At 37.5% G+C, this 21,369-nt stretch overlaps 2 protein-coding genes and 1 non-coding gene across 5 annotated transcripts in view; 1 reads left to right on the top strand and 2 right to left on the bottom strand.

Moving 5' to 3' along the window:
• Positions 1 to 4,278, bottom strand: part of LOC106027978 (centromere protein H-like) — a 40,602-nt gene extending 36,324 nt beyond the window's left edge. The window contains exon 1 of the mRNA XM_013153931.2: positions 4,137 to 4,278. The gene's annotated coding sequence lies outside the window, so the exon portion shown is untranslated. The remainder of the gene's footprint in view (positions 1 to 4,136) is intronic.
• The window catches only part of Sgtb (small glutamine rich tetratricopeptide repeat co-chaperone beta), a 60,538-nt gene continuing 43,008 nt past the window's right edge, over positions 3,840 to 21,369 (top strand). The window contains exons 1-4 of one of the 3 annotated variants that reach the window (XM_063258255.1): positions 3,840 to 3,990; positions 5,692 to 5,807; positions 15,394 to 15,497; positions 18,914 to 18,983. In XM_063258255.1, the coding sequence (XP_063114325.1) occupies positions 5,708 to 5,807; positions 15,394 to 15,497; positions 18,914 to 18,983 (274 nt within the window). In that variant the 5' untranslated portion in view covers positions 3,840 to 3,990; positions 5,692 to 5,707. Of the gene's footprint in view, positions 3,991 to 4,483; positions 4,649 to 5,687; positions 5,808 to 15,393; positions 15,498 to 18,913; positions 18,984 to 21,369 lie in introns of those variants that run through there. The other 2 variants (XM_063258256.1, XM_013153939.3) reach the window with 2 other exon arrangements.
• LOC111757191 (U6 spliceosomal RNA) lies at positions 11,489 to 11,595 on the bottom strand. Its single transcript, XR_002791553.1, has one exon. It is a non-coding gene; the product is annotated as a U6 spliceosomal RNA (small nuclear RNA).

The following is a 21,369-nucleotide window of genomic DNA, read 5'->3' as shown; positions in this document are numbered from 1 at the left end:
TTCCTCTCATACTACTATCGTAAACTTTTGGAAGTTATACCTATTGGATTTAAGGCAATGGCCTATTTTAATTATAGTCAGATATATAATTATTAATTTTTTAATAACTGTAATTTGTCTAGTATTTTCCCATGATTAAAATTTTATATCAGAAAAGAATGTTTTTGGCTTCTAGACCACAGTGCTGCATTTTGTTAAGGAATTATACTTAGCAAGCAAACTATCAAAAAATGGAAGGAAATGGAAATTACAAGAAATTTCCACTTATCAAATTGGGAAGGATAAAAATTACTAAAATTTTCAGGTGTTAGTAAAGATGGGAAAATCAGTGCTTACATATTTGGATGGTTTAGTATAATTTGTGAGAAATTTTTTGGAGTACAGTATGATAATTAATACCAAAGGCCTGAAAGTAGCTGATACACAAATTGTGCTCTGATATAAAAATTTCGTTTTTGAGAATTTTTATAAGAAAATAATTAAGACTTGGCCATAGTGGCATACACCTGTAATCCCAGCACTTGGGATACTGAAGCAGGTATATCCCCTAAGAGTTCAAGGCCAGCCTTGCCTACATAGCGAGACCTTGTATCCAAGAAAAAAAAAAAAAAAAAAAAAAGAATATTTATCCAAGCACCGTTATTCATAAAAATGTTGGAAATAGGTGACATAACAAAGGTAAGGATTAACCAAATTCCCAATATCTCCAGTAAACTGTAGCTACTGAAATAAATGTATGCTTATATTACTTTAAAGATTAGAGTATGGCAAACTCATGTTTGTTTTAAAAAGGCTGGAGAGGACGAGGGTTTAGCTCAGCAGTGGAAGCATCTGCCTCTCAAGTGTAAAATCATGAGTTTGATCCCCCGGTGCCAAAAAAAAAAAAGAAAAAAAAATTTAATGAATGAATGAATAAAATAAAAAGGCTGGAGATAAAAGAAATTTTTGAAGTCTGTTAACAATCAGTACTTTTGGATATGCAGTCTGTGCATGTATATTTTTAATATTTTCTTTGTGTCATTATTTTTTGAGTTTTCTATACAGAATATATATTGTTATAACTTAACCAAACTTCTTTTATTGAAAGAAATTAGGATTATCAGAGCTATAATTTGGCCTAATATGGTTGAATAAATCTTGCTGTTTGTTTCTTTGACTTTGTCCTCTACCTTGCATGAGACCTTAAATTTTGCTAGAGTCACATGCTGCACAATTGGTTGAGGTACGATGGGAATTCTCCTAGTTTAATTCCCATAGCAACTTAGAATTAGGAGACAAAAACCTTAGATATAATTTAATCTGGTCTTTTTTATTTTACAAAATAAGAAACTTGACAGAGGTCCAGTGGGGCCAGGCATGATGATACATATCTGCAATCCTAGCTGCTTGGGAGGCTGTGGCAGGAGAAATCCAATTTTGAGCCCAGCCAGCTCGGGCAACATAGTGAGAGTCTGCCACAAAATTTAAAAAAAAAAAAAAAAAAAAAAGGTGAGGATATAGTTCAATAGTAGAGCACTTGCCAAGCATGTGTAAGATGCTGGAGTCAATTTCCAGTACTATCAAAAAATTGTGAATAAATTTCAACCCTTTAGTATGTTTTTGTGACCACCTCTGCTGCATAATCTAAGTTTAGTGGTTGTCCAGGAGATCTGGCTGTCGAAATCCAAAGAACTGGTACAGCTGAATAAACTGCTAATTTATTTTGTCATGGAATACCCCCTTGAACAAATTACTTGACAATCAAATCAGGATTATTCTGATCTGACAGAATTCTGTAAAAAATGTAACAAGTGAAGCTCACTTTTAGGAAAAAAAACTGACAGTAAGGTGTCTCTAATGATAAAATTACAGCTTTCAAGTGAAAATCGAATTTTGGAAAACTCTATTTCACAATGAGCTTGATAGGTAACATTTGAAGACTCCTCTGTTGAGACAGATGAGGACATTAAAGAATGATTGTTTGATACCTAATAATGAAACATGTCAACATTAGGAAGATATATGTACAACACATTGAACCACTAATTTCCAAATGATTTCAATTTGACATTACAAAATCAAGTATGAGTAGAAGACCCACTCAAAATATAAGATATACCAACTGATTTTAGTGAAACAGTAAGTAAAGCACTTTGATGATTTCAGATTCCACTTTGCAAGTGAACTTTGGAAAACTACCATTTGCTGAACTGTGGTGATATATTAAGTATCTGTATATTATATATTATATATATTAAGTATCTGTGATTTTGTTATTAAAAGCTATTGAAATATTTCCTCCACATATAAGGGTGAGGCAGGCTTTCCTTCATTTTCACCCCCCTTTAGTACTGGAGATTGTATCCAGGGCCTTCACACTGAGCTACATCCCCAGCCCTTTATAAATGCTTTATTTTGAAACAAAGTCTTGCTAAAGCACTGTTTCCTAGGCTGGGCTCGAACTTGTAGTCCTCTTGTCTTGGCCTATCAGAGAGCTGAGATTATAGGTATGCACCACCATGCTTGGCTCTCCATATTCTAAAAGCAAAACAAAACAGAGCAACAGATTAGATGCCAAGGTAGATCTAACAAGCAGAATATCTTATATTAAATCATACATTAGTTTTGAAAAAAATGCAAAACAGTACTATTCGTCACTCTGTGGAGCAACTGAATGCCAGCCTATGTACTGCTGATGAGAATGTAAAAATGTATAGCCAGGGTTAAGATATCAGACATAGGATTAATAAATTATCCAGCAATTTCCACTTCCAGCCATAGCTCACAAAGAATTAAAAGCAGGTTCTCAAGTAGTTGCACCCCAGCATCAAAGCAGTATTCAGAACAGTCAAAAGGCAGAAGCATCTTATATTCATTGATCATGAATGGGTAAATAAAATATTGATTAATGCATTTATTACTGTTTTATAAACTAGTACTTTAACAATATTCTATTTTAATTTCTTAATAAATTAAGTATACACATATAACTCACATACATGCAAGTTGTTACATTCTGAGACCAAAATAAAAAAAGTTAGAGAACTGCTGTCTGAAGATTTAGTCTGTCTTTTCACACCTGCATTATGCAAATGCCTTCATTTGGTGGCATAGCTTTATTGGAGAACTATACCACTTCTAGCCTGGAGACTAGCAAAAAAAAAAAGGGGGCAGCTTAAAAATATAATCACAACCATCACATTAACTCTATAATTACCATTGTTTTATGGATGCACAGTAACTGCAAGGATTGAGCAACAGAAAGCTCCACATGGACAAGTGGCCCTGTCATTTTACAGCAAGCTGTAAAAACCTTAAATGCTGACATGTATATTTCAGAGTAGTTTTATAGGTATTCAGCAGAAAACAAACCTTCCCTTTCTTCTATTGACTCTCTGGATTTACAGTTCTGGGCAGATTTGGGAATGGGTGGCGGCACTGTTTCCTAAAACCAGGGCATCTGTGTAAAGAATTTAATTCTCTCCCCATCTTGCTACTGGTGTGTTGCAGAGAGGTGTGGTTAGAAAGCTAGGAAGCAATCCAATACAGCAGCCAAGGCTGCCCAAAACTGTATCTAAGGAGTAACAGTGGGCCCAGTCAATTTGCCCGGACAATAGACAGAATATTTCTTCTATGCATAGAATGTTAAAACAAAATAAAAAAACCAAAATAAAATAAAAAAAATTAGCATGGGCGGAATTACACGGCAAAAGCAAAGCGTTTTCACGTACCGATGTGAAAGGATTAGAATACTAATATGGTGCAAGATAGACAAATGAGAATTGTTATCCTTGAGTTCACAGCTGCGGCACTCTTAGTGCCAGGTCTGCAGTTGTGGATTGGGGGCGGGAGTGGAGAGCATTTTCAAACCCAGCCCTTCCTTCTGCATTCATTCGGTTTGGGTCTGTGACCAGTCTCGCTGACTGCAGCTGAGGCAGTCCCGAACAAAGGAGAATGGATGCCCTCCCGAGGGAACGGAGGAGAGAAAGGTGGCCCCAAGTCGCCAGGCAGGTGTCTCCAGGGGCGCGGCCCGCACGCTGCGGGGACTGAGGGCTCCAGGGCGCGGGTGGGATGCGAGACTGTTGCGCCCGGGCGCCGGCACGGCCCGCGCAGAAGACTGGCCCTGCCCGCGGTCAAGGTTACCCGCGCGTGAGTACCTGTGGAGGCCTCGCACCACCGAAAGGCACGGGGCGATCACGGGCACGCCGAGAGACCAGCGGCGGCGGGCGCGGGGTCCTTCGACTTGCGGCTGGAGAAGGCAGACGGCTGCGTTCCGGTACAGGAAAGGCAAAAGCCAGGCCAACTCGCAAGGCCACAGCGGCGGCGGCTAACAACCGCCCCACTGGCGCCCTCCCACGTGCGCCAACCCCACGCCGGCGCCACTGCGGCCCCGCTCCGTCCCCGCAAAGGCCCCGCCCCGTCCCCCCCCGCAAGGCCCCGCCCGGCCCCGCCCGCCCCAGGGGCGGATCCAGCCAGACTCCGCCGCCCGGAGCTGAGCTAGCGGCCGGGTGGGCTGGGTGGGTGGCCGTGTAGGGAGTGGGGAAGTTTGGGCGACCGAGGCCAGAGCGGAGATCCTGAGCCAGGCTCCACTCCTGAGGTCGAAGGGGCGGGCGAACCGGCTCACGGAAGCCTCCAGGCCCGCAGCCTTCGTCCCGCGTCCTCTTTTCTGGTAAGATGCTTCTGTCTGCCAGTGGTGCGTCTCCCCCAGCCCCAGGCGAGGCCTGCGCCGCGCACCCGCTGCAAACCCCTTAGGGGCTGAGGCGAGGGCGGCTAGGAGTAGGGGTGGACGTGCTCGGAGGAGAGGCGGGAGAGGAGGCGTGCAGGTGGTGGGTGGCTCCTTTCCTCTCGCTGCCTTTCCCCTTTTTTCTGTTTTCACATTATGCGCTGGAGCCCCAATTAGGGTTTGTGATCACGTCGTGGCCTAGAGGTTGGGCTGCCTTTAAAAGCGGTGCACGGATAACAGGCATCCTAGCAAGCATCCTAGCGGCGGGCACCACATCCTGGCTTTGAGTTAGGGAACCCGGGGAGCAGGCGGAGGATGCGATTTAGTGGAGAACAGCTCGTCCCGCGCCACTCTTAGGAGGCGCTCGCATCTCGGTGAATGAGCGGGGCCCGCGCCAACCTCTCTAGGAGAGCGGCTGCTGCGGACAGCGCTGCTCCGTTTGTGGTATCATTGGTGTAGGCACCGATTTCCTGACCTGTCTCTTGATTACACAGAAATGCTGTTTTTCTGAGAATGACACTCAATGATAGAACTGCCTTTCTCAAGTCTATTTCCTCAGAGGGTAACTGTCAACTAAGGAAAGTAGTTTAAAAAATCTCATGTACTAGGTGAAGATGCTTATTGTGCACCAGTTTCTGAGTCAGCAGTATGAAATCTTCAATTTAGGACAAGGCCTTTTTGGGATTTCTATATCTATATTCATACTTCTTTTCTGTATCCATACTACATATATAATTACGATGTAGTGAGAGTCTAAGATAATGGTTTACATGTTTTTGGAAAAAATCTTAATCCAAGATTAAGCATAGTTCGATACTAAGTTTACATTTTTAAAATGTAGCAAATTACTGTAACAGTACTCTGTACTCTCCTGACCAAACAGATCAACGTAATGCAAGATTTTGGGGTTTTTTGCCTTTATTTTAATAATATAGTCCTTGCTTTTTATTATAATTGAGAACTTGTTTTCACTTTTATTATTAAGGAAGTGTTTAAACTTCTAAAATGTCATCTATCAAGCACCTCGTTTATGCGGTCATTCGTTTCTTACGGGAACAAAGTCAGATGGATGCTTATACTTCTGATGAACAAGAAAGTTTGGAAGGTAGGCATCAGCTCTTTGTGTTCATTTGTGTTATAAATAAAGACTAAAACTGCTAGGAGCCCCACTTCATGATGTATCATAACATCAAGATATTGTTTTCATCTTTTAAGTAGAGAGGTTTAGCTATAAGCTTATCATTCTCAGAAACTTGTTTTAATTAACACTATTCATTTATTGAACAATGACTGGGTCAGAACTAATACATAGAATTTTTCTTCTGAGTGACTAATACCATAAATAAAACCAATTGGTAATGTAACAGCCAATATGTGATGAAGCTGAGATTAAAATCCTGATTCTTATTCAGAAAGTTTTTTCTTTTCCTTTTTCTAAAAGCAGCATCAAGTTTAGAAATGATACATGAAAATACCTTAGTCATTGCAATAGCACTGTGTAACAAATGTAAATATTTATACCATTGGTGAGCTCTGACAAGTGCTAATAAATGCTTTGGGACTTGAAATGAGAGGATTTTTATCTTTATTTTGTGTGAGCTTTAAATATTGGATTAGGTAATCTATAAAGTCAAGCAGAACTCAGATGATAGCATCATGTGTTTCCTTGACATCATCTTTGTGTTTCATGTTTATGTATTAAAAATTTAAATTCATTCTAGTCATAACAGGATAAAATTCTGCATATGGGTTTGTCAAAGCTCACCGAGCCCACCTTGTATGTGGCCTAAAGACTTAATTATTGAAATGAGAGTACATATGGGACAACTTAATAAACAACACTACAGTTTGAATTTCCTATCTTGCAGCTGCTCCTCCTTTAAAGGGGACACATCTATTTATTTCAAGTACTTCCCTTGTAAATATGTTTTAAGGAGGTGGGGATGAAAATTCGGCATTTGCTCTAAATCTGCTTTCCGTCTGGTGAAATGATATCTTTCCAGGTGGCAGTGAGAGGAGCAGGTGATGCACAGTTGGAAAACACTGCAAATCGGTTCATTTAATATTGAGGCCTTTGTGTTCTCCTTGATGGTTGGACTGTATAAGCATAAAGGTGACTGGCTATCTAAGGAAAATGTTGGTTATGATAGCTCTGTAGTGAACAGATAAATGCATTCATTTAATAAATGGTATTTATTTTCTAATCAAAGGCACTAAAATATTTTTAAAGGCCAGAATGACAATTGAGGGTATTTTAAAAACCAAGATGTTACGTCCTATTTTTAGGATAGTATGCAGCCAAAAATATGTGCTTTCAGCTGTTTGTTATAGATAGCAGCCAGAAATGGTGCCAATTGTTTGTGGCTGACCCCTATTTTTGACTCTGCAGGTCTAATTTAATTGAACATGAAATCATGTGGAGGTGTTGTCTGCCCACCTTCTAGACATTTAAAAAAGCTCTAGGAAGGAAGCCTAAATTCTAGCACCAGCTTTACCACTATGTATTTTGAAGATGATAAACCATCAGCTTTAAATCTTATCAGATTATGTCATTCACTTCTCTTAATTTTTATCACCTACTGACCTTTTCTTTATTTTTGACCTTTGTGGTTTCTAGTCCCTCTTAGGTACCACTCTTGTCCTAACCTTTGGTAATTCTGATGTAATCATGGGTAATCATAGGTTTTCCTGTTTCCTGGGTTATTTCGATCGTTTTTCCTGGAGAATTCAACTACTTAACCTGCTAGATCAATGGTCCTGAATTTAGGGTGATTTTTCAAAGTCTGGAGACATGTTTGATTGTCACAACTTCCAGGGCTGGTGTTTGGCATCTGATAGGCAGAGGTCATGGATGCTGCTAAACAACTGCAATGCACAGGCTGGTCCCAGACAACAAAGAATTTTCTAATCTAAAATGTCAGTGTGCCCACCTGGGCATAGTGGTACATGCCTGTAATCTCTCTGGGAGGGTGAGGCAGGAGAATCTCAATTTTGAGCCTAGCCCAGGCAATTTAATGACAGTGAGATCCTATCCAAAAAGAAAAAAAAGTAACCAGGGGATATAGCTCAGGACAAAGATCCTGGATTTAATCCCTGACTAACTCTCTCCCAATTCAATGTGCCAAGACTGAAAAATCCTTACCTAGCTCTTATCATTACCAGAATTGCATTCCTTCCATGATTTCATTTCCTGACCACAACTCCCCTAAGTTTCTAGGTCTCTCCTAGGATCTTTACCACAACAATTCTTTGAACCTACCGGTACTTCCAGCCTTTTGATATCTCAGTTTCTTCTACCACCATTCTTACTCACCTTGCTTTCCATGGTTGATCGTTATAATAGTCCCCGTGTATCTCCTTCCCTTTCTTGCTAAATCCAATCTTGCTTAAGTCTTGCTCTCTCCTTTGTTCCTACATATAAGTGTAACAGTATAGCATTAGAATACAGTATATAGCCTTTCTGACTAGTCCTATTTAAATTCATGACTACAAACCTCAAGCAAACATTTAATGATGCCAGGCAATCATACTGTTTTGTGTTCATGCATACTTTTATTCTGTAGGTTATTATTTTAACACTTTATCATATCTTCTCAGATGCCCAAATTTCATTCATTATCTTCACTTATAGTTGATTCCTTCTCTATCCAGAAAACTGAAGTAGTAAGAAAACTTTTGTCAGCTTCTACCCGCCAGCATCAACACTCAAGTATCCTTCCAGCCTGTGTTATTGCCAGCTTGGATGGAACATCAGTGTTCCCTTCCCATGGAGCCCTCTACCGGTGTCCAAGGTCCCATTTTACATATATTGTCCAGTTATTCTCCCCTGTTGATTTTATATCGTCAAATTTTTACTTGATGTAGGATCATTTTATGAGAATAAAAGCTTACTTTCTTTTTTACCTTCTTAGAAAAGCAAAAAACACCTAATAAATACTCTTTCCATACTCACCTCCACAAACTACTGCCTAATTTTCTTCTCTTTTTTCATAGCAAAACAATTTCAAAGAGTTGCCTATATCCACTTGCTCCACTTCTCCTTTTATTCTTTCTTAAACTCATTCCACTTGGGCCTTTATCTCCATTGCTTTATCCATAGCACTCTTATCAAAGTCATTATTGAGGGTTTTATGTTCTTCGTTTTTTTAAGACAGGGTCTTGCTATGTTCTTCAGGCTGACCTTGAACTCACTTTGTAGCCAGGCTGGCTTCAAATTTGAAGCAGTCCTCCTGCTTTAACTTTTCCAGAGTGCTGGGATTACAGAGGTGTACCACATGTCCCATAGTTCATTAATGATTGCTGTTATTTGCTTATTATTTTGATCCTGAGGACTGCCCCCAGGGCTTCATACACGTTAGGCAAGCACTTTACCACTAACTACATCGCAGCCCTGATTTTTTTGTTTAATTCAATGATCAGCTCTTAATCTTTGTCTGTCTCAAATTACTAAAGTTTTTAGCTGCCATTAGTAAAGTACGTGATCTCTTCTTTATCCATTTTCCTCATATACTTTAGTCACTTAGCTGCAGGATACTTCATAATTTCTTGGTGGTTAGTTTGCAGCTTTTCCTTTGCTGATTCCTTTTCTTTTCCCTAGCCTGCCATGCCCAGGGTCCACTGCTTGGTTCTCTTTTCCTCTATGCTCATTTCCTTAGTGGTATTACTTAGCTTATGGCCTTAAATACCCTCAATTTACATGCTAACATTTCTCAAATTTGTAGCCTCAGCCTAAACTTTTCTTCTGAGCTCCAGATTTGTATATCCAGCAGCCTTCTGTAGATTTCTACTTGCATGTCTAACAGACATTTCAAAGTTAACACTGCTAAAACTGAACTCCTGAGCCTCCCACCTAAAATCTGTTCTATCTACAACTTTTCTGTCTTGGTGATGCAATTCTAGCTTTTCTTTTGCTCAGGCCAAAAACTTGGGTGTCATTCTGGGCTTTTCTTTTGTTCCCTCATATTTTGTATCTAATCACCCAATAAATCCAGTTGGCTCTACTTTCAAAGTATGTCTAGAGTCTGACCACCTCTCACCATCTGATATCAGACCTCATTAGAACTAAGTCTTGCCTGTTTCACTATAATAGCCTCTAACTGGTCTTTTCTGAATGATCTTTTAAGACTGTCATGGTTTATGTCCGAAGCCTACCCCACCCAAGTCTCATGTGATCATGGACATGGCTGAATCTGGCATTTGTGATGGGTTCATTGTCTGGTGCTCAGACTAGTGGTATGAGTGTTACACCTTCCCAGAGGTGGAGCTAGCATACAGTGTAAAGACGGGAAGAAGGTATGTCTCTCTCTTCTGTTGTTCAGGCTTGCTGTTTGTGGCTGTCATGAACCGCTGCCCCTCAGCCATGTCATTGTGCCTTGGAGCCAACTGAGTATGGACTCAAACTTCCAACCTGTAAGAAATAAACTTCCCCTTCCCTAACTTTAGGCATCAGGTATTTTGTCTCAACAATGAGAGAGAAAAGTAAAAGTCAAAAAGACAAAGACTAAGTCAGATTCTATCATTTCTCTACTCAAAATTTTGCAAAGACTCTTTATGTTACTGAATCTTTGTTTAAAGAATCTATTTTGGACCAGGCAGTTAGCTCAGTTGCTTGCCTGGCGAAGTGAAGGTCATGAGTTTGATCCTCAGTACCAAAAAAAAAATCAGTGTCATTTGGACCTCTGTGTTGTATTTTTACCCTATTGTTTCTCATTTTGTTTCAGCCAAATTAGCTTCCTTACTGTAAATGGGCCAAATCATTTTGCTTGAGGGCTTTTGTTCTAGCTGTTTCTGTGCATTCGAATGGTCTCCCTCAGGATAGTGATACCCCTGTCTCTCAAAGTTTTCTTCAAGTTTCTTTTCTCAAACAGGTTAACTCTGAACTCTCTTAAATCTTCCTGCTTCCCTGCTCAACTCTGCGTACTTTACATCCTCCTTACTCGGTACTTGTTTATTGTTTATACTCTACGTCTCTTTGCCCAACTAGAATATAAGGCCTAAGAGGTTAGTGTTCTTTTCTGCTTCAGATTCATGGAAAGTGTCTAGAAAAGGCATGGCATATGATAGGTACTTAATAAATGTTTATTGAATTAAATTAATGAATTGAATCCAGTGATCGTGGCATATCACTTAGTTGGTATGTATCTTAGTTTCTAAGTCTATTAGGTGAATATATTTGCCCCCTCCCCAACTAGTAATACATTTTGTCAAGAGAATTAGAATCAGTGAACAGCTATATAGTGTGTGGAACTTTTGGAATAAAGTGCTGTACAAATAGGATATTATTGAATAAAATTGTGGTATTATTGAGTAAAATTATTGACTTGCCTTTCTTGCCCTCAGTACCAAAGACATTTTGTTTTTATAAGTATGTAAGTATTATTTTAGATTTCTTTAAAAATTTTTTTATTAATTATTTTAAAAAGAAAAAAGAAGTCAGAAAAAAAGCCAAAAAGCAAAAGAGACAAACAACAAGAAACTCAAAACAATAATAATATAGGCTTTCAAAACAGAAGGAAAGAAATTTAACAATGGTTATTATATTGCATATTGTTATCTTTTTTAAAGAAAAAGAAAAGAAAATTAAAGAAAAAAAACAAAATAGAAAAACAGAAAAAGGTAGAACAATACAGAATTCAAAAAAAATTAATGTCATAAAATTGCTAGTTGATACATTGCACATTGTCATCTTAAAAATAGTTGCCAAAGTCACAAAATCAAAGCACAAAACGTGGCTAGACACTCAGACATTGGCAGTGCAAATTTTTCTGTTCAATGGTCCGACAGAAAAAAAATATGCAACACTTCACGAATTTGCATGTCATCCTTGCACAGAGGTCATGCTAATCTTCTCTGTATCGTTCAAGTTTTAGTATATGTGCTGCTGAAATGAGCACTTACTTTAGATTTCTAGGACTTACTCCTGAGTGCAGTTTCCCAAGAAGAGCATCATATGTATCTGTTTCATAAATGAGAATCTTGTATTGAAAGTTAAATTATAGTACTTCAGTCATTTAATTGGGAGGGAGAACCTAGGTTAGTAATAAAAAGGACATAGTCCTGAGTTACAAAGATAGGTTCCAGTTCTGTTCTTATCAAAACAAAATTGGGGGGGGGTTGTTGTTGTTTTTGTTGTTTTGTCTTATTTGGTACTGGGAATTGAACTCAGTACCTTGCACTTGCCAGGCAGGTGCTTATTCCTCTGAGCTAAATCCTTAGCCCCAGAATTGTATTTTAAAAAGTTACCTCCTTTAACAATAATGAATTGTGTCTAGCATGTGCCAGATTTGTGTTCTAGCAGCAGAGATAAGAAGCTGCACTGAACCATGTGGTCAAGATAGGGCATAATTTTATGGAAACAAGAGACATTATGGTAACCATTATTGATAACCTTGTACTCTGTTCTTACATCATGTACTATGTCTATCCTTGGTTTTGACTGACAGCTTTGTTTTGCCATATTTGACTTCATTGTCTTCCAAAAAAAAAAAAAAAAAGTAATAAGAACTAAGGAGTAAAAAAAAAAAAAAAAAAAAAAAAAAATAGGGCATAAAAGACCTTTCTCATGCACCAGATAGACTTTTCAGTGCTGGTAGTGCCCTGAAGGTCCATTCTGTAAGGAATGGCTCAAGGTAGGGACTGGCTGAGACCCCCACGCTTGTGTAAAGGCAACATGGCATGGAATTTATTGTGTCTGGATACACGCAGAGGGTGAAAAGACAGTCAGCAGAGATCAAAGAGAAGCGGGCTTTTTTATAAGGCTTGAAAGAACACAAGGAACATTAGGTGGGAAGTAAACATCAGTGGTCAAAGTTCTCTCAATGACTGTGCCTCATTGGGCAAAGCCTTTGAGGCATCCGGTATAAACATTTGGGTGTTTTCAGATATCCGGATGTTTGGAAGATTCCATGCTCCATCTTGTCTCTTTTACCACATCCTGTGTTTGGCAGGGGCACCCATATTGAACTGAGAACAATGCAACTGGCAGACAGTTTGGGTATTGGAAGTGTTTTGGGCAAATCCCATTTTATACATTCTCTGGTTTCTTAATGGTTTAGTTTGGTTCCCTCAATCTATTCTTCTGAAAATTGGTGTTTATTTTATTTTGGGGGAGGAGAGGAGAAATGCTCTTTTTTGCAGATTTTATTTTTTATTTTTTCTCAGAAATTTAAATATGATTCCAACTAGAAAGTCAGCAGATTCAATTCACTGAGCATCTATTATTTGCCAAATTCTGTTCAAATCAGAGATGAATAAGATGGAGACCTTCTCTTCAAGTATAATACAGCAGACATACATTAAAGCCCCATAATGTACTGACAATGATTATGGACGATATAACAAATACGATAACAGAAAGATATTCAAACCGTGTATATACACAGTAAAGGAAATGACCAATCTGATCAAGTAGGGAGGATGCTCATCAAGAGAGAATATATAATATACACACACATGTGTATGTATATACATACATATACTTTTTTGGTTACTATTACATTAAATAACTTTTCATGCAACGATGACAGATTTTCTTTGGCCAGCATTTTAGATATAAATTCATCCTGGACAGAAACAGGGAGAGAATAAAAAATGGAGATACAGATTATTATTTTTTTTTTTTTTTTTTTTTTTTTGTCTTTTTCCTTTTTATCGGTACCGGGGATCGAACTCACAACTGCCTGCTTGCAAGGCAGGCGCTTATGCCGCTGAGCTAAATCCCCAGCCCCTTTTTACTTTTTTTTTTTTGTCTTTTTAATACAGATTATTTTTTATGTGGCAATTTTGTTGCTTATTCAGCCCCCTTTGTAAGGAGACTTGTTCTATGGCTAGTGAAAATAACAGTATTTTTTTTTTTTGACAGAGATAATTTTCTCAAGACCATAGTTAATACACAATGTATCTTTTAAGTTATGTAAGAATGTTAGTGAATCCCGTTCATACTATTGGAAAGTGATCACACACATCTTATCGACATTCTCAATTTCCTGTCTAGCAGGAGTACTGTCAGTCTAGAGCACCAATTGGGGTAAGACTATCTCCAGCCCCTCAGAGGTCTTTTGGGAAAAGATAGGCACTTTTGCCTGTTCCTGCCCAAGTTATTCCTTTATCAATTAAGTAAGAAGGTTTATTATGGCTCTTAGTTTCTGAGGCTTCTGTCTATAGTGGGCTGAATCAGAGGCAGAAATGGCATTGCAGAATGGAGTGGCAAAGGAGAGCTGCTCACTTGGCAGCCAAAAGGCGGAGTTAGCAAGGAAGAGGTAGACAAGATATACCCTTCAAAGGTGGGCCCCCAGGGACACCCCAACAGCCTGTTAGGCTATTAGCTCATCCATAGATTGATCATTGATAGTGATAATTGATAAAGTACATTCAATCGTCTTTAAAAATACCTGCCTCTGAATACATGAGATTTTGGGAGATATTAACACTCATCCATTCTCAACATTTTTGCCTGACTTTTAGTTCTAAACACAAATGTAATTATATCATTTTTTTCTTCCTGTGTCTTTGTACTCAGTTTATACCCTAGCTGTGCCAACCTGTGATCTTGTCCTGAACCAAAAAGAGACAAGTCACCTGTTAGCATTCAACGTGACAGATAGCTTACTTATGTTCCCCCTTCTATGACATGTAAAGTGGTGTGTTTGGGTTTTGTTTGTTTTTGTTTTTTTGAGTCAGAGTCTGCTAGTCATTGTGTTGCCCAGGCTGGGCTCCAATTTGCAATCCTCCTTCCTCAGTCTCAGAGTGCTGGGATTATAGATACATGCCACCATACACATTTTAAAATTAAACTTTATTGTGCAGACAGCAATTTTTTTTGTTATGTTTACTGTTTCACTGTCACTTTAGAACAACATCTTCCACATAATGGGTACTTGGTAAATTTGCATGTGTGAATGAATGTTTTCAGTTAATTTAACTTCCCTTAAGTATACCAGGATTGGTATTTAATACTTTTTATGTATTAGGAATGTGTATCTTGCTGTTTTTATTCAGATTTATAAATCTGTTTCTCACATTTAAACAATATATAGAATTAGGTATGGTAGTAGCAACCTGTAATCCTTGCACTGGGGAAACTGAGACAGGGAGATCAAAAGTTCAAGGACAGCCTGGGCTGCACAGCAAGTTCAAAACCTGTCTGGAACACACAGGGAGGTTCTGTCTCAAAAAAGCACATGTATATGTCTGTGTGTGTGTGTATTCATACTGTGTATGTAATATTTTAAGTTTGTTCAAAGCCTTAAGACATTAATGGTTAATTAGATGTTGATGGGAACTAAGTTGTTAATGGCTTTCTTTCTTTCTTTTTTTTTTGTCTTTTTCCTTTTTATTGGTACCAGTGATCGAACTCATGACTGCCTGCTTGCAAGGCAGGTGCTTATGCCGCTGAGCTAAATCCTAGCCCCAATGGCTTGCTTTCTTGTAGCCTTCAACAAGAATATGATATTATATACAGAAATTTTACTGTGAATAACGTTTATTTTTTAATGAGGAATAAGAAAACATGTCTTTCTTTACTATCTGGTCTATAAACAGAAATCTCTATGCAACAGCCAATTAATTTTGCTTGTGTTCTGTGATCAGAAGTCCTGATTTACTACAGATTGCAGTTTTATGAGGGGGAAAAAAAGCTGTTTCTTTTTTTAACTTGGTTTTTTTTTCCCCCCACTATTATACTTTGCTTCAAGTTGCAATTCAGTGCTTGGAGACGGTGTTTAAGATCAGCCCAGAAGATACACATCTAGCAGTTTCACAGCCTTTGACAGAAATGTTCACAAATTCCTGCTGTAAGGTATGTTATCACTGTTTCCTCATTACTGTCTGATGCAACTGTGACTATGATTTCATATTAGATTGTTAAAGGTTGCAGGGCCAGGTTTATAAGTCACTAACTTCTTTCTGGGTGTAAGATGAATTATTTTTTATGGAACTAATTTGAGATCTAAAAGATAACTTGTTAAATGTCCTTTGGCTTTTCATGTTATGAAGTGCTTATTTTTTACTCTCTCAGTTTTTATATTTAATGATATATCTTAGTTGACTTTTAAGTCCTTTACAGTTTTACCATATATATTTTTGATTTCCAACTTCTTTTTAAGACTGATATTCTGATTGGGGGATTACAATATGCAGTGAATGTACCATTGTTGCCCCCGATTGACATGTTTTGAAATTTTGTTTTAGCATTTTCTCCTTGAAATAAAATGGATTTGGAAAAAATATAAAATAAAACTGATATTCCCTTAAAACATGAACTATTGAAAAATAAAATATTTACTATCTAGAAAGCAAATATGAAGAAATAGATTTTTTTGGAATTGAATCATCATTTCTGAAGTGAATTCCATCAAATTTGGTCACTGATTGGGCTTTGTAGAACAGATCAGTGTGCAGGATCTGTGAAACATCAATGTTCATGATCAGTGTACAAAATTAAGGCTGCCACTCAAGTTTTCTGGTTCCTGCTCAGACTATTTATATGTCCCTGATTTCTGGTTTTGTTAGGAAACATAGACTATACTATCTTCTAACCTTACGGCTAGAGACTGGCAAGCCCAGGTGACCTTGCATGTGTTTTTTTGTTCTATTTTCGTGCCTCATGAACTTCGGTTATTTTCCTAGCTCTGTATTTGAGTTTGATACATACTGAAGGATTCAGGAATAAAGCTGACCCATGAAGTATAAAGTTCAGCATGGGGTAGAGTGGTAGAGTGCTTTGTGTTTAGTCCTCAGCCGCTGACATGCTTCCCCCCACCCCCATTAACAAAATAGAGCAACACTTTAGCTCAGGATGGAAATTGCTGACAATACCACATTTAGATTGATTCTTCAGCTGTGTTTATAGAACTTGTTGAAAAATTCTTAGAATTGCAGTAAAGACAGAAATTTGGCAGTAAACTACTGACTCCCTCCTTTTATTCTTAGAGAAAGAATAATACAGGTAAAGATAAACTCATCAAACTGTGTGTGTGTGCACATGTGTGCATGTACATGCATGTGTGTGTATGGTTCTGGCGATTTGAACTCAGGGCCTCACAAATGCCAGGTAAGTGTTCTGCTGATCTATACCCGTGGCCAGATAAACTAATTATATGACAAGTTATAAAGAGATATTGTATGTCTATTTCTCAGCAGGCTACCAACCCCGTTTTGCTTCCCTTTGGTTAAGAGGGGTCTTGTTCTTTGATCCTGTAGCCTCCTCAGGAAACCCTACTTCAGACTCTGTCAATGATTTGCATTTGTGTATAATTGACAAAGTATATTACCAAAATTCATACATTTTATTGAAACTTCAGTTAAGGCAAAAGTAATAGGAGATGCATTTTAAATGTAGTCTAGAAATATAATAACTGCAAGTTATGCTTTCTTGAAAATTATAAACTCACTCTGAATATGAGAGTCAGGTTTAAAAGCATTGCAATTTTAAAAAGGTCTTTTGACTTATGTATTTGTAATTAATTAATTAGTATTATTTTTTTTTGAGATAGCGTCTCCAGAACGTAGTTCAGGCTGGCCTTGAATTCGCGGGAATCCTCCTCCCTCAGCCTCTCAAGTGCTATGATTACAGGCATACATTATAAAACCTGATTTTTTTAAAAAAAGGTTTTTTTGAAAGTGGAAAAGTACATCGTATTTCTATTTCCACTGAAAATATTTCCAAAATTTCAATTCAGTTTTAATAAACACCTTTGGTTTGAGCCTTATTCTACAGAAGAGAATTGAAGGTGATACTTAAGTGCTAAAACAAAATTTTATGTTTGTCATCTTATAGTAGAATAAATTTTTGCTCAGTGTGTTAAAATTTCATGTAACATACAAAGATAGAAAGCTTGAGGGCTTTATTTCCAAACATTACTACTACTGTTAATCTTTTGGTATACTCCTTTCCAGTTTTTGTTTTTATATCTGTGTGTGTATGTACATGCACAGCCATACATATAAATAACGACCATATTATAAGTGATTTTTTAAAAAAACTAAACTGCTTTTAACTTAGTATATCTCTTAAATAGTAAATGTTTTGCTTCCCAAGTTTCAGTAATAAGCCAGGTGTTCTGATGCACACTTGTAATAATCCCAGCTATTGAGGAGCCTGAGGCAGGAAGATTGGAAGTTTGAGGGCTGCCTGGACAATTCAATGACACTTTGTCTCAAAATAAAAGGGATAGGGTATAGCTCAGCACTTAGTGTACTGCCAAGGAAAGAAAAAGATCCATGAATAATCCAGTGATTATATTTTTATTCTGTTCTTTATATTTAAATTCCATTTTCGTGTTCATAAAGTGAGATTTCTGGATATGAGGAAAAGCAAAGTTTTTTTTTTTTTAAAGAGAAAAAAACCCTAGAAAAATCAAGAAGCAAACAAACCAAAAATACTACAATAAAATCAAAATGACAACAAAAACAAAAAACAAGAATAGCAATATAGAATTTCAAAACAAGATGATAAGAATTTAACAGTGGTTACTATATTGCATATTGTTATCTTCAAAATATTGCTCAGGTTACCAGATACAGGAATAAAATAAAACAAACAACAAAACATTAGATTTCAAAAGCAAGACAGAAGGAATTCCTCCACAGTTGCTACGATGCATATTGTTTCCTCCAAACAGATGCTCAGACTACCAACTTTAATCTTGCCAAGTCAATCAAACAATGCAAGCATTAAGGTTTTTTTTTTTTTTTTTTTTTTTTTTTTTTTACTTCAGTTGGTATCATCTTAGCTTGAGTTCCTCCAAATCAGCCAGTTGGGGGCCCACTAGCAGGGAAGGGGTAGTGTTGCTCTTCTTGTCTTCCAGCCTGTGTGCCAGTTGGCTCATGGGAAAGTGTGAATTAGCTTTTTGATTCTTCTCCCATCTTGTATGGCTGTTGCTAGCTCATAGAAAGATGTGGTTTGTCTTCTTGATTCTCTTCCTGGCCAGCTTTCTGTCTCTGACTGGAAAAACAAATATTAAAACTTTAATTCACAGTTGCCTATGGTCATCTAGAAAAACATGATATATTTATATTTTTAATAAAAGTATAGGAGAGTACTCCCACACCTACCATTTCTTATTAACCCTGTTACTGAGGTGTTAGATCTCATGAAATGCAATTATAGATGAGTTACTAAAATGTGGGTAATTTATTATTATCTTATTTTTGGACTTCCAAGATGACTCTGTGCAGCTAAATAGAAGTGTATTTATTTTTATTTAATTTCAGAATGACATTCTGCCCCTCTCACACTTAGTGCCTGAAGATGTGGGAAAAGCTGACCAATTAAAAGATGAAGGTAAATATTTCATATAGAGGTTATTCATTTAGTATAGCTTTCTGAAACTCTGGAGAGCATGACATGATTATGGTTGATTTAATTCTAGTTTACGTTGCCAGAATTGGATTGTCGTAAGTCCACATGACGGTTGTGTATCCAAAATGAATGTAATGGATGAGAGGCCTGGAAATAGGCATGGTGTTGAGAGAGGCAGATACCTTATAAAACAAATCCCTTAAAGGATGTTTACTTTTAACTACATTTGCTACTATTCGAGTATCCTAAATTCTTCTTTATGTTTAATCAAGGACAGGAAAATAATTTTCATGTTATATTTGTGTGGTTTTGAGTTCTTTGAGGTTTGTTAATGCATGCATTCAGCACTTGACCTGTTTTATTAGTTAACACATTTGATTCAAACATTGTGGAATTTTTCTAGTATCTGACTATTGAAATATTCTTGAGCCGGGGGATTTAGCTCAGCCGCAGGCCTGGCAAATGAGAAGCCCTGAATTTGAAATGTTTTTGATTTTTAATAAGTAAGTCAATGTTAAGGATCTGTGTTCAATTTTCCCATCATTAATTTAGATTAAGCTATGGAGAACAATGGTGGGCCTGGAAGACTTATACTAAGAGACTTGGGGGCACAGTCCTTTATCTTTTGTAGTGAATGAAAATCAGCAAATTCCTTGTCCTGTATAGAAGCAGAGAATGACTAAGGAATGTGCTATATTTAGAAGCTACTTCTAGAACTATCTTCTGATCTTTTTCTGAGGAAAGCAGTTGAGTATTTTTGGAAAAAAATTATTTGGTGTTTAAAAGGTAGATATGGGAAAGACTATGTTTCTCTTATTCTTATACCTAGTCATCTCCCTAGGTCTCCAGTTGTACACCGGTGTCACTGTTTTTAGTGGCTGTGGTACTCTGAACTTCCTAGAAAAACATTTATTTTTGTTTGTTTGTTTGGTACCAAGGATCTAACTCATGACCTTGCACTTGCCAGGCAGACACTTACGCTGCTGAGTTAAACCCCCAGCCCCATAGACAGACAGTTTTATAATCTTAAGCAACACTGTCTTCAGTGTCTTTGCATTTCTTTCCACTACTTTGTTATTGTCATCTTAAGATTACTTATAAAATGTTGTTTCCATATTTTCGTGTATTTATTAGTTCATTTGTACTTGTTCATCTGAGAAGTATCTATTTATTGCCTATTTTTGAATGTTTTTTTTTTTTTATTGGGAGGGTCTGGTTTCTTTTGAGTTCTTTATATATTCTAAGTATTTGTCCTCTACTAAGGAATATCTGGCACCCCCCCTACCCCATTTTGTAGGTTGTGTCTTCATTCTTGTTTCTTTTTTTGTGTTTTTTTGTTTCGCTTTTTATAATTTGGTGTGATCCCATTTATTGGTTCTTTGTAATGTGTCCTGTGCACCCAGAGTTTGTTCATAAAAATCTTTATACTTAATGTCTTCAAGAGTTTTACTTACTCTGTCTTCCAGCAGACGTTTTCTATTAGTTAGTTTAGCAATGCTGGGGAGTGAACCCAGGGCCTTGTATGCACTAGACAAGTGCTCTTCCACAGAGCTAAATCCCTAGATCAGTGTTTCTGTTTTAATATTCAGATCTTCAATTTATTTTGATTTTAGTTTAGTGAATGGTGATATGGATCTAGATATGGGTCTAGATACAGTCTTTTGCGGGTGAATAGCAAGTTTTCCCAGTTTGCTTAAGAGGCCACCTTTCCTTCAGTGAAGGTGTTAGGCCCTTTTGTCAAAGGTAAGTAGCTGAGTATTCCTGGAATTGTTTCTGCATCTTCTACACTGTTTCATTGAGAAAAAGCCAAGTCTGCCCCTCTTCTCTGCCAATACCATGTTGTTTTATCACAGAAGCTTTGTAGTATAATTCTGAGACTGTGATGCCTCTTGCCTTGCCCTTGTTGCCAAGAATTGTTTTTGCTAGTCTAGGTCTCTTCTGGTTCCAGGTGAATATTGAGAATTTTTTCTGTATGTTTGTAAGCAATGTTATTGGTATTTTTATTGGGGTTGCATTAAATCTGTATAAAAGTTGTGAAGAGTATGGGCATTGCCACTATATTTGTTCTGCCTATGCAGGAACAGGGGACAGCTTTCCATTTTCTGGTATCCTTTTTGATCTCTTTTTTTAGTACTATAGTTTTCATTGTAGGTGTCTTTCACTTCCTGAGTTTAATTCTTAAGTACGTCAATTTTCTTAACATAATTGTGAAAGGTACTGATTTTCTGACTTGTTAGGAAAATTGTTAAGTTTGTTATTGAGGTACAGGAATGCTATTGATTGTTGAGTCCTAATTATGTACTGCTACACTACTGAATTTGGTTAATTCTAGGAGTCAGAGTTTTGTGGGTCTTCTATGTAGAAGATC

The sequence above is a fragment of the Cavia porcellus genome, unplaced genomic scaffold, assembly GCF_034190915.1.
Source record: "Cavia porcellus strain 051 isolate PalLab524CR breed Dunkin Hartley unplaced genomic scaffold, mCavPor4.1 scaffold_11, whole genome shotgun sequence".
Classification (NCBI taxonomy): Eukaryota; Metazoa; Chordata; class Mammalia; order Rodentia; family Caviidae; genus Cavia; species Cavia porcellus.
This window is presented reverse-complemented; position numbering and strand designations above follow the sequence as displayed.